The sequence below is a fragment of the Capra hircus genome, chromosome 26 (genome assembly GCF_001704415.2).
Source record: "Capra hircus breed San Clemente chromosome 26, ASM170441v1, whole genome shotgun sequence".
In the NCBI taxonomy this organism is placed as follows: Eukaryota; Metazoa; Chordata; class Mammalia; order Artiodactyla; family Bovidae; genus Capra; species Capra hircus.
The window spans coordinates 20,880,075-20,892,829 of NC_030833.1; the positions used below are offsets into that span (position 1 = coordinate 20,880,075).

Consider the following 12,755-nt stretch of genomic DNA (forward strand, 5'->3'; position numbering starts at 1 on the left):
GGATTTCTTTGGAGGGAATGATGCTAAAGCTGAAACTCCAGTACTTTGGCCACCTCATGCGAAGAGTTGACTCATGGGAAAAGACTCTGATGCTGGGAGGGATTGGGGGCAGGAGGAGAAGGGGACAACAGAGGATGAGATGGCTGGATGGCATCACTGACTCAATGGACGCGAGTCTGAGTGAACTCCGGGAGTTGGTGATGGACAGGGAGGCCTGGCGTGCTGTGATTCATGAGCTCGCAGAGTCGGACACAACTGAGTGACTGAACTGAACTAAACTGAAGAGGCCCTACAGATATAATTTAATCATTCTAGGTAATGATGGCCATCATCTTACAAAACCAAAACAACTGAAATGTCAAGAACAACCAACCAACCAACCAAACATGTCGTAGCTCAGTCCTGTCCGACTCTTTGTGATCCCATGGACTGTAGCTGACCAGGCTCCCTGGTCCATGGGATTTTCCAGGCAAGAGTACTGGAGTGGATTGCCATTTCCTTCTCCAGGGATCGAACCCGGGTCTCCCTCATTGCAGTCAGACGCTTTACCCTGTAAGCCACCAGGGATAAAATTAGTCCTCCACTGGGTTCCAGACCCAAGGATTTAATCAACCATAGACTGGGGGTTTTCAGAAAGTTCCAAAAACAAACCAGAATTTGCCACAAGCTGGCAACTATTTACACATGATGTACATTGTATTTTCAGCTATTTACATAGCATTTACACTGTATTACAAGTAATCTAGGGATATGCTTAGGTTATATGCAAAAAGACCAAGATTTTATAACAAGTTTTAGTCACATCCAAGATACCAAAGAGAAACTATAACTGTATAAAACTGATATTAAGATATTTAACCACTTCTAATTCATGAGTTAAGGAAATAATCTAAATCTAGTAATTATTCACGTTTCTCCATTTCTAAAGATTTTCTGATTGATGAAAATCAGAAGATGCTTATAATCAAAATGTAAGTAAAACTCTAGTACAATCAATCTATTCTTATAGCACACTAATTAATGATTTTTCAGTAGGTTAAGGCAGAAGGAAAAGTATGTTTTTATTACCAACTACAAAGCTGCAACTGATGTTTCAAAGGCAGGCTTTTTCGTGCCCTCAACTTTTAAATTTTATTATTTATTTCAAAATAAAGTATGATTCTCAAAAGTTTATCTGGGAACATTAGTATTCACTGTTCACCCTTATTTCTGTATTGTCAACTAAACTGGCACTTGCCAAGAGCATGTGCCAGCAACAGAACAACAAGGGCGTTTGCCATTTGCCTCTGCAGAGATTGAACCCTGTGCTGCTGCAGCTGCTGGCCTTCAGCACCCCCCGAGCTGAATTTAGGGTGGAGAGTCAGGCACTGTGCTCACTCTCACTTTCCCACCGGGGAAACTGGTGCAACAGGTCTTCAGATAGATATTTTCAGGAACTGATTTCATGATCCCAATCCCTGCATCTCTTCAGATCTAGAAAATAACTAAATCCCTCATGATGACATTCTTTCCTCTTGACTAGCAGAAAACTTTGTGTCAAATAAGCGCTTGCAAAGTAATGTTCAAAATTCTCCAAGCAAGGCTTCAGTTCTCCTAAACAGAGAACTCCCAGATGTTCAAGCTGGATTTAGAAAAGGCAGAAGAACCAGAGATCAAATTGCCAACGTCCACTGGATCAAAGAAAAGCAAGAGAGTTCCAAAAAAATATCCACCTCTGCTTCACTGACTACGCTAAAGCCTTTGAGTGTGTGCATCACAACAAACTGTGGAAAATTCTTCAAGAGATGAGACTACCAGACCATGTTACGTGCCTCCAGAGAAACCTGTTAGTACAGTTAGAACTCAACATGGAACAATGGACTGGTTCAAAAGAGGGAAAGGAATGCATCAAGGCTGTATATTTTCACCCTGCTTATTTAACTTATATGCAGAGTACATCATGAGAAATGCTGGGCTGGATGAAGCACAGGCTGGAATCAAGATCGCCGGGAGAAATATCAATCACCTCAGATATGCAGATGATATACCACCCTTATGGCAGAAAGCGAAGAGGAACTGAAGAGCCTCTTGCTGAAGGTGAAAGAGGAGAGTGAAAAAGCTGGCTTAATACTCAACATTCAAAAAACGACAACCATGGCATCCGGTCCCATCTTTTCATGGCAAATAGATGAGGAAACAATGGAAACAGTGAGACTTTATTTTTCAGGGCTCCAAAATCACTGCAGATGGTGACTGCAGCCATGAAATTAAAAGACGCTTGCTTCTTGGAAGAAAAGCTATGACTAACCTAGACAGCATATTAAAAAGAAGACATTACTTTGCCTACAAAGGTCTGCCTAGTCAAAGCTATGGTTTTTCCAGTAGTCGTGTATGGATTTGAGAGTTGGACCATAAGGAAGGCTGAGCACCAAGAATTGATGCTTTTGAACTGTGGTGTTGGAGAAGACTCTTGGGAGTCCCTTGTACTGCAAGGAGATCAAACCAGTCAATCCTAAAGAAAATCAATTCTGAATACTTACTGTAAGGACTGATGTTGAAGCTGAAGCTCCAATACTTTGGCCACCTGATGAGAACGGCCAACTTATTAGAAAAGACCCTGATGCCGGGAAAGATTGAAGGCAGGAGGAGAATGGGGTGACAGAAATGAAATGGTTGGATCGCATCACTAACTCGATGGACATGAGTCGGAGTAAATTCCAGGAGATGGTAAAGGACAGGGAAGGCTGGCATGCTGCACTCCATGGGGTCACAAAGAGTCAGACACAATTTAGCGACTGAATAACCACCAAAAGGCTTGAATGCACTGAACTTCCCCTTCACCAAAATCTTAGAGACTGACCTTCCCCCACTGCCTCTTTGGAGCAGTCTCACAGAGTTATCTGAGGTGCTTATCTCCTGGGCTGCAGTCCTCATTTTGCCCCAAATAAAACTTAATTCCCACCTCATGCATTTTTTTTAGTCAACAGTATGAATCTTACCTCAAGCTATGGACTCCATGGTACATACTCTCCTTGACCCCCAATTCATATGTTAAAGCCCTAACCCTACTATGTGAAGCTTTTTGGAGATAAGGGGTCTTTGGGAGGCAATTTACATGAGGTTAGGAGTGAGGCCTTTATGGTAGGACTATTGCTCTTTCAAGAGGGAGAGGTTCAAACAAAGGTTCTCCAGAGCAGTGAAAAAATAAATCCCTGTTGTTTAAGCCATCTAGTCTATGATATTTTGTTGTGGCAGACCAAGCCAACTAGGACACTGTATAGCTGAAATCTATGTTGATAGCGATTCTATACTTTTCTGGTGTCTGCTGCTGCTGCTGCTAAGTCGCTTCAGGCGTGTCCGACTCTGTGAGACCCCACAGACGGCAGCCCACCAGGCTCCCCTGTCCCTGGGATTCTCCAGGCAAGAATACTGGAATGGGTTGCCATTTCCTTCTCCAACGCATGAAAGTGAAAACTGAAAATGAAGTCGCTCAGTCGTGTCCGACTCTTAGCCACCCCGTGGACTGCAGCCTACCAGGCTCCTCTGTCCGTGGGATTTTCCAGGCGAGAGTTCTGGAGTGGGGTGCCATTGCCTTCTTTCTGGTGTCTAGAAGCACTCATTTAATCTGTTCTTTAAAAACTCGGCAGATGGTCAGAAAACACTTGCTGTCTGTATCATTATCATCTGTAGAACCTATATATTAACTATTATATTGAAGGACAATCACCATTAGCCCCCTTATCCTCACATTATTGCTTTCTCATTTAATGTTCCCAACAGCCCTAAGAAACATGTATCATTATTTCCACTTTCCAGGTGAGAAAACCGAAGCATCAGGAAGTCTGAAGAATACATAGCAGAACGGGGATTTGAATCCCATTCTGCCATGATCCAAAGTTTATGCTTTTCCTATCAAGCTGCATGGTCTGTCCTTGGACATTGTAATAGGAAAAAAAAAAATATCTTAGAACAACCTAATTTGTGAATAAAGAATGGTCATCTTTGAAATAAGGCAATAGTGACCATTTTTAAAGTAGGAAATGACATACCAAGAATAGCTGAAATGCTAAATTTAGTGCCATTCACTATGAACTTAAATCTATTAAAACATATACACACAAGGCTGCCAAATAAAAATGAATACTCTCTTATCCAAGTATTTTTAAACGTAAAAAGGAAGCAATTTCATCAGTGCAGATAAAAGTATTCACACAGAAAGAAAAAAAAAATTTATGTAATATTAAGACAATTCCTGTCTCCTTAAGCATAATGTAGGCAAATGTAGGCAAATTTAAACGACTATGTAGACAGAAAACTGACAAGAGTGAACCATGAACACTTACCAATAACATTATGTTTTGAACTGAACGGGTCTACAATTGTTTGATCTCTATAACTTCGAAAACCCTGGATAATAACCTAACAAACAGAAGAGAGATTTTTTTCAGAAAGAAATAACACGCCCCAAAAGAAATAACCTCTAAGCTAGTATTTTCCGTTTGCCCTCCTTCCCTTTCTGGTTTCCCATTTAATGCCAAATAGAAAAATTTCCATGTCAGAGAAGAAAAATTTATCTTGGAAAATGATTTAAAAATCTTCTTAAAACTGCCCATATATCAGTAACCACTGCCAGTGTTGCTTAGGAGAAGTTATAATTAGTTACCTGTTAGGGAGCGCTCAAAATCAAACACACTGGGTAAGGCTGGCTGGAGCACTAACCATCAGAGGGCCGGATGAAAGTCTTATCTAGTATGCAGGGGGGCTCAGCGGTCCTGGGCGCCCCTTTCAGTCACACTCTGACCAAAAAAGAGCCGCCCATCCAGGACAGGACTGCTCAGAGTCCAACACATCCAGCCGAGAAACTTCTCTTAAGGAGTGTGAATGGGCTCATTTTCGGGGTGGCCTCCAGCGCGGCAAGACCATTTTGACAGAAAGTAAACAACGGAATGAGGAGGCGCTACACATTCTGCAGGAAGGAGGGACCCTTTCACGTCTCCGGTAACTCGCGGAGGAGCGAGGCCCCTGGCTAAGCTGACACCCAGCTTGGACCCCACAGGCGTCCCGAGGCCGGGGACACCCTCTCTTCACACACGCCACGCAAACGGCTCGCGACGGGGCTGCCTAGCCCCACAGGACCAAGCTGCTTCTCGTCCACCCGGGAGGGCCCGGTTCCCTCCAAAAGGCCCACTTCGCCAGCCCCTCCAGCTCTCTCCGCTAGAGCCCGCCTCCCTCAGACAAGCGCCCTGCGGAGAGGCTCGGGCTGCAAAGGGGCGCCCCGAGCTGCGCCCCTCCCCCACAGTCCCTGTCCAGCCCCGCGCCACCCTGCAAGAAGCAACACCCCCGACAGGAGCTGTCCTCACGAGCCCCTGAGGGGCGGGAGGGACGCACAGGCCTCACCTGCTTTATGTACATGGTTCCGCGCCCCTGGCCGGGGAGAAGGGCTCCCGGCGAGCAGCAACAACTCGGCAGCGGGGTTAGGTGAGGCGCCTAAAAGACCCCACCCCCCAAGGCGCCGCTTGCACCCCTCGAGCCAAACAAAATGGCGGCGCCCATGGAGGCGGAGTCCCCGCCTCGGACGGAACCACCCTCGCAGCTTCCCTCGGAACGTGGGGGGAATCAGAGTCAGATCTGCTCTGTCTTTTTAGCAAAAGAGCCTTCTGCGATGTCGCTAACTGAATTTCATGTGACTCCTCAATTTTTAAATGAATTTTCCCTGAGAAGTAGTCGGAAACTTCATTCGGAAAAGCCTTGGTCGTGAGATTGACCTGTATACCCTCCGAGCGCGCAGCCAATGGTTGCGGCCACAAGGTGGCGAAAGGTTCGGCGCCAAAGCTGAGAGAGGGTGTCCAAGCGCCAGTAGCCGTGCGAGTTGACGGCCCCGTGCTCTCGCGCTGTTTGGAAATACCGAGCTGGGGCGGGCGGCGCGCCTCTCCGAACCTGTAGAGTACACGACCTGGGGGGAAACTCGGGGGGCAGAACCCCTGGTCCTCTATTATTCTCTCTCTTGTATAACTTAGAATGGCCCCCGCTGACTCTGGACTCCCCACTCTCAGGACAGCCCCAAATGGACTTGACGCTAGAAAATTAATTTTAATAATGTCATAGTTATTAATATCCCAGAGCTGTTACTGCTCTGCCAATTGGTATAAATCTAGGCAGATTGGACAACTGCAACGCAAAGATTTATTTAAAATTAAAACCCCTCCCCCCCTTTTTTTCCTAACAGCCTAAAAGCTTGGAGGTGCTAGTGGCAACCCTGGGCGTATCTGATCTGCACCAATCGCAGGAGAAAAACTCGGATCTCTGGGCCGCTGTAAAATTACCTGCCACTCAGCACTCAAGTTGGTCGGTCCTCGCCACCCGTCCCGCTACGGCGGGCAGTTCTAGCGCTGATTATTTCTACATTGAACTATTTCAAATGACTAACTTCGTCCCTGTCAACGCCTCTTGGTGCTGGAAGAAGACTTTATGTACCTTTTTAATAGACGAAGAGGACAGGGACACTTCAGGGAAAACAAATGACTTATTAGAGGAGGCAAGGGAGAGAAAAAGAGCACTTCAGGGAAAACATAACCACTTTTAGGAAAGTCAAACCGGCCCTTAGGAGAAGAGATGGAAGTCGCTGGTTTTTGCCACTTTGAGTATTACTTCCATGATGAGACCAAACAAACTGAAAAGTTTTAGTTTGGAGCAGAGAAAGATTCATTGCGAGGAGAATGGGGCAGCTTATGTTCAAAAAGCACAAACTACCCAATGGTTTTCTGGGAAGAGTTTTTATAAGTAAAATTTGGAGGAAGGGCTGCAGAGGTGTGTGACCTTCTGGTATAGTAACGGTAATATTCCAGGACTCTCAATTAGCCCTCTTTTTCCAGCCAGTCGGGGGTCCACATGCTTGCCGCTCAGCCTTCATTTACCGTTCTTGATCTGCCTGGGGGACTTAGTGCCTGTAGAAGAACTCAAGAGATGTGTACCAGATTGTAGTATGTGTACCTTGAAAAAGAACCAGGACCCCTCCCCATCACTGCTCTATTGTTTCTTGCCTCCTTTTAATGTCTTTCTACATTCCTTCACTCCCCTAGTTAGTAACTTTGAGTATCCCCTTTGGAATTCAGGGAAAATCTAGGAGGCTGAAGCCTTTTTCTTACAAACAAGAAATAGGAGACACAGAAAGGTTTTTGGTATGAGGCAGGGCCCCCAGGGTCCTGCCTGGATTCAGTAACACTCAAAAATCTAACTGCTCCCTTTCTCCGATGGGTCAGTTACTCTGATAACTTTCAGGGTCAGATTGGAGGAATAAATATACTGAATACATTTGCAGGAGGAATACACCTTGCTCAGGACCCAGCCTTCTGTTCGGTTTATGGGCTGTGGTGTGGGATCTGGCTAAAGTCTATAAACTGGGTGAAAGGTTGTGATTTTTCTGCTGTGGTGACTGACATCAGCCTCCACTCACCTAAACCTAATCTAATATAGTATGTAAATGAACCTCTACCACAACTGGCTGCCTATTTCACTCCTAGGAACAACGTGGTCTTAGCTGTAACCATAGACTCCTTAAATGTAAGGGCTAAAAATAGAAAATCGTAGATGATAATATAGGAGTAAATCTTTGTGACTATAAATCAGGCAATGGTTTCTTAAACATGACACTAAAAGCACAAGCGATGAAAGAAACATAATTTATACTCTATGAAAACTTTTGTGCAGGGACTTCCCTGGTGGTCCAGTGGTTAAGAATCTGCCTGCCAATGCAAGGGACACCAGTTCGATTTCTGGTCTGGGAAGATCCCATGTGCCGTGGAGCAATTAAGCCCATATGCCACAACTACTGAACCTGTACTTTAGAGCCTGCAAGCCATAGCTACTGAAACCTGCGCACTCTAGGGCCTGTGCTTCTCAACAAAAGAAGCCACCACAATGAGAAGCCCTCATAGTGCAAGGAAGAGTAGCGACTTCCCCCCGCCACCCACACCACCACCCTCTGCAGCTGGAGAGAAAAGCATGAAAGCTGTGCACAGCAGCAAAGACTCAGCACAGCTGGAAAACAAAACAAAACAAAACTTTTGTGCATCTAAACAAATAAAACAAGAAGAAAATATTTGTGAATTTTATTGATATGTTTGAAAAGGGACTTGTTTCTGAAATATATAAGAACTCTTGCAATAACAACAAAAAGACAACTTGATTTAAAAATGGGTAAAAGATTTGAATACAAGTTTTCCCAAGTGGTCAGTAAACTTATGAAAAGATGCTCACCATCATTAGCCACAGTCAGCTACCACTTCATACGCACTAGGATAGCTAGAATAAAAAAGACAGACAATGACAGGTGTTAGCTTGGATATGGAGAAATTGGAACTGTCTTACTGCTGCTGGGAGTGTCAAATGGTGCAGCCACTTTGTTCCTCGAAAAGTTAGATATAGAATTACCACATGACTCACAGTTTCATTTCTAGGTATATATGCAAGAGAAATGAAAACTTCCGCACAAAAATGTGTATATGAATGTCCGTAGCAGCATTATTCTTAACAGCTAAAAGGTAGAAATAACTTAAATGTCCATCAACTGATAGATGAGTAAAATGTGCTCAATCCATACAATAAAGTTCAGTTCAGTTCAGTCGCTCAGTCGTGTCCGACTCTTTGCGACCCCATGATTCGCAGCACGTCAGGCCTCCCTGTCCATCACCAACTCCCAGAGTTCACTCAGACTCACATCCATCGAGTCAGTGATGCCATCCAGCCATTTCATCCTCTGTCGTCCCCTTCTCCTCCTGCCCCCAATCCCTCCCAGCATCAGAGTCTTTTCCAATGAGTCAACTCTTCGCACGAGGTGGCCAAAGTACTGGAGTTTCAGCTTTAGCATCATTCCTTATGATTCAGCAATAAAAAGTAATACTGATACACACTGAAGATTGTACTGACACATACACTTAAGAATACCAAAGGAAAAAAAAAAAAAAAGAATACCAAAGGAGTTCCCTGGTGGCCTAGTGGTTAGGATTCTGGGCTTTCCCTGCTGTGGCCTGGGTTCAAGCCCTGGTCGGGGAACTCATGCAGTGTAGCCAAGGGGAAAAAAATGGATGAATCTTTCAAATGTAAGCTAAGTGAAAGAATCTAGTCACAAAAAAGCACATATTGTATGATTCCATTTATATGAAATGTCCAAAACAGACAAATTCATAGACACATAAAATAGATTAGTAGTTGCCTGGGGTTACAGATTGGGTGGGAAGATTGGGAAGAAGATTTGAGGAAAGTTTTTTTCTTTTTTTGATCTGTCTCGTAAAGTAAAGGAAATAAAAGCAAAAAAAACCACAAATAGGACCTAAAAAACTTTAAAGTTTTCGCACAAGGAAGGAAACCATCAACAAAACAAAAAGCATACTGAATGGGAGAAAATATTTGCAAATGGTATGACTAATAAGGAATTATTATCCAACATATGTAAACAGCTCTTGCAATGCAATATCAAGATACAAACAACTTGATTAAAAACTGAGCAGAAGAACTGAATTGACATTTTTCCAAAGAAGAAATACAGGTGGCCAACAGGGACATGAAAAGATGCTCAACATCATTAAATCATCAGGGAAATGCAAATCAAAAACCACATCACACCTGTCAGAATGGCTATCATCAAAAAGAACACAAAGAACAAATGTTGGCAAGGATGCAGAGAAAAGAGAACCCTCCAACACTGTTTGGTAGGAATGTAAATTGGTGCGGCCACTGTGGGAAAAAGTATGAAGGTTTCTCAAAATACTAAAATTGGAACTACTGTATGACCCAGAAACTCCACTCCTGGTTGTATAGATGTATGTAAAAAAAATCCCACCAAAAACACCAAATCAAAAATACATGGCACAACACTGTTCATAGCATCATTATAAGCAACCTAAGAGTCCAACAATAAAAGAACAGCTAAAGATGTGGTGTGTATATATATATGTATATGTGTGTACACACAGATACACAATGGAATACTACTCAGCCATAAAAAAAGAATGAAACTTTGCCATATGCTGCAATGTGCATGGACATAGAGGACGTTATTGCCTGCCCGTACAGAAGATGTAGGTTTGTTTGGGAAGATCCCCTGGAGGAGGAAACTGCAAACCACTCCAGTGTGCTTGCCTGGGAAATCCCATGGACAGAGGAGCCGGCAGGCTACGGTCCATAGCGTCTCAGAAGAGTCAGGACTTAACAACTAAACACACACACGACACACACAACACGCTAAGTGAAACGTTAGACAGACAAAGACAATGTGTAACTTATGTGTGAGACCTAAAAACTACAACAAACTAGTGAATGCAACAAAAATGAAACAGACTCACTCAGATGAAGAGGACAAACTAGAGTTTGCTGTCGAGGAAATGAGGAAAGGGCAATATGAAGGTGGGGTAGTAGAAGGTACAGTGTGTAAAATAGGCTGCAAGATATATTGTACAATATGGGGAATGTAGCTAGTGTTTTGTAGTAATAGAAGTGAAGTGTAGCCTGTAAAAATTGTATAAATAAATAAACATCAAATTTAGGTAGCATTTACAAAGAAGATAGAAGAATAAGTTCAAAATTTAAAGAGCACTCAGAAAGATTATTGAATTTTAAAAAATTGATAGACATGGAGGTTGAAAATGTCCCATATAAGCATTGTCCCTTGTGCCTAATAAAGTAGGGATGCTAAGATTTAAAAAATAGTGCAAAACTCTCAAGAATCTTAGAAATTATGGGTAAATCATGTCTAAGTAGGTATTTCAAATATCATTTTTCATAGTTGGACGAATTCAGCAACTAGCTCAAGACGGTGACAGATTAACTCACACAAAAAAATACAGGTAGCAAGGTATTTTTGTTTTTTCTTCATTTCAAATTGTTGAATGCACACATACTGCTAACATGCAATAGACGGCAGCCCACCAGGCCCCCCGTCCCTGGGATTCTCCAGGCAAGAACACTGGAGTGGGTTGCCATTTCCTTCTCCAGTGCATAAAAGTGAAAAGTGAAAGTGAAGTCACTGAGTCGTGTCCGACTCTTAGCGACCCCATGGACTGCAGCCCACCAGGCTCCTCCATCCATGGGATTTTCCAGGCAAGAGTACTGGAGTGGGGTGCCGCTGCCTTCTCCGTAATTTGAAATATGTATATGCAATTTGGGGCTTCCCAGGTGGCGGTAGTGGTAAAGAATATGCCTGCCAGTGCAGAAGACTAGGGTTTAATCCCTAGGTGAAAATCTCCTGGAGGAAGGCATGGCAATCCACTCCAGTACTCTTGCCTGGAGGATCCCATAGACAGAGGAGCCTGGTGGGCTACAGTCCATAGGTCACAAAGAGTCAGACACAACTGAAGCAACTTAGCACGCATGCATATGCAATTTGAACACAGTAGAGATACGAGGAAGAATTTTTTTCAGCTTCATTGATGACACACACGACTAAATCTGAATTGCATAAAACTATGAAGGATTACACTCTTAAGGAATGTGGTTTACATTTAGTATAGGAATATGTTCTAATGGTGCAGCTGCGTTGACAGAAAAACATTCTGAAGTCATTATCCAAATTAAAGAGCTTACATGAGTGTATAAATCAACATACAGCTTCCTTCATCGAGATATCTTTGCACTGAAAAACTTTTAGCTGAACTAAAGGGTGTTAAGTTACTCAGTAAAAAAATTGCAAATTATGCAAAAACCACTGTATTAGGTTTGAGATTTTTCTCTCTATTATGTGATAACATGGAAACACCTATTGTTGCATATGGTAGGAGGCATGAGATCCCACGCTGACTGAAGCGGTAACTGAAGTGGAACGTTCTGTTAGCAATGTCTACATGTGAAACACATTTGCAGTGTTCCTAGAAAGTGAAAAACACTTTTATAAGGTCTCCACCTTTTAAAAATGTGGTTTGGATGACAGAGTTGTTTATTTGTGATATTTTGAGCATTTTTTATGATCTTGCTACTTCTAAGCAAGGAAAGACTGTGATATGATTAAAATGGCAGATAGGATCAAAGAGCAAAAGTGAAAGCAAGAATCTTGGAAAAAGAGGGTTTCCATAGAGTATATAACATGCTCCTTAATTTAACAAAATTATCAGTAAAGTAGGTGATCTGGGAAGCGTTATGGCCAAATGCCTTACAGATTTGACAGAATTGTTTACATTTTATATCCATCAAAAGAAGATCCATGCATGGGAAATTTACAGGTCCAGAAACCATTGCTTTCCTTGAAAGGTAACTTTTCAACTTTATAAACTTAAAGAATAAATTGGTGGAAATGCCAATGGATTGCAGATTTTGAACATCAGAATCACTTGCTTTATTTTGGGTAAAAGTGAAAGATGAAAATCTTGAGCTTCCTGGAATGGCTTTAAAATTTCTTCTTCTATCCCTGTTAACAAACCTCTGTAACACTGGTTTCTCCACTAGAGCTTTCATTAAAATGAAACATAAAAACAGTTTCAACAGTCATTATATCTTGTGAGTAGCATTATATTCCATTCTGCCTGCTTAGCTAGACTTAACAAGCCCTTATAAGCATATTTGTCCACTAAAAACAATATTGATATGAATAATATTCATTTATGTTTTACTTATAATTTTGTAAGTAAAATAACATTATATTTTACTTATAATTTTTGTTTAGTTATGACTGAAGAATGACAAAAATATTATTAGTATAAAAGCAGTCTTCTCTATTCATCACTTATAACATGTACATTCAATGAACAACACACACAGATTTTGCAATTATTTTACTTTTTCCCTATGTT

The 12,755-nt window shown here is 42.4% G+C and overlaps 1 protein-coding gene across 1 annotated transcript in view; it reads right to left on the reverse strand.

Annotated features, from left to right (window-relative positions):
- The window catches only part of SMC3 (structural maintenance of chromosomes 3), a 38,479-nt gene extending 32,947 nt beyond the window's left edge, over positions 1 to 5,532 (reverse strand). Inside the window, exons 1-2 of the mRNA XM_018041507.1 lie at positions 5,377 to 5,532; positions 4,323 to 4,398 (exon numbers count right to left, since the gene is read on the reverse strand). Coding sequence (XP_017896996.1) covers positions 4,323 to 4,398; positions 5,377 to 5,391 — 91 coding nt within the window. The 5' untranslated portion in view covers positions 5,392 to 5,532. The remainder of the gene's footprint in view (positions 1 to 4,322; positions 4,399 to 5,376) is intronic.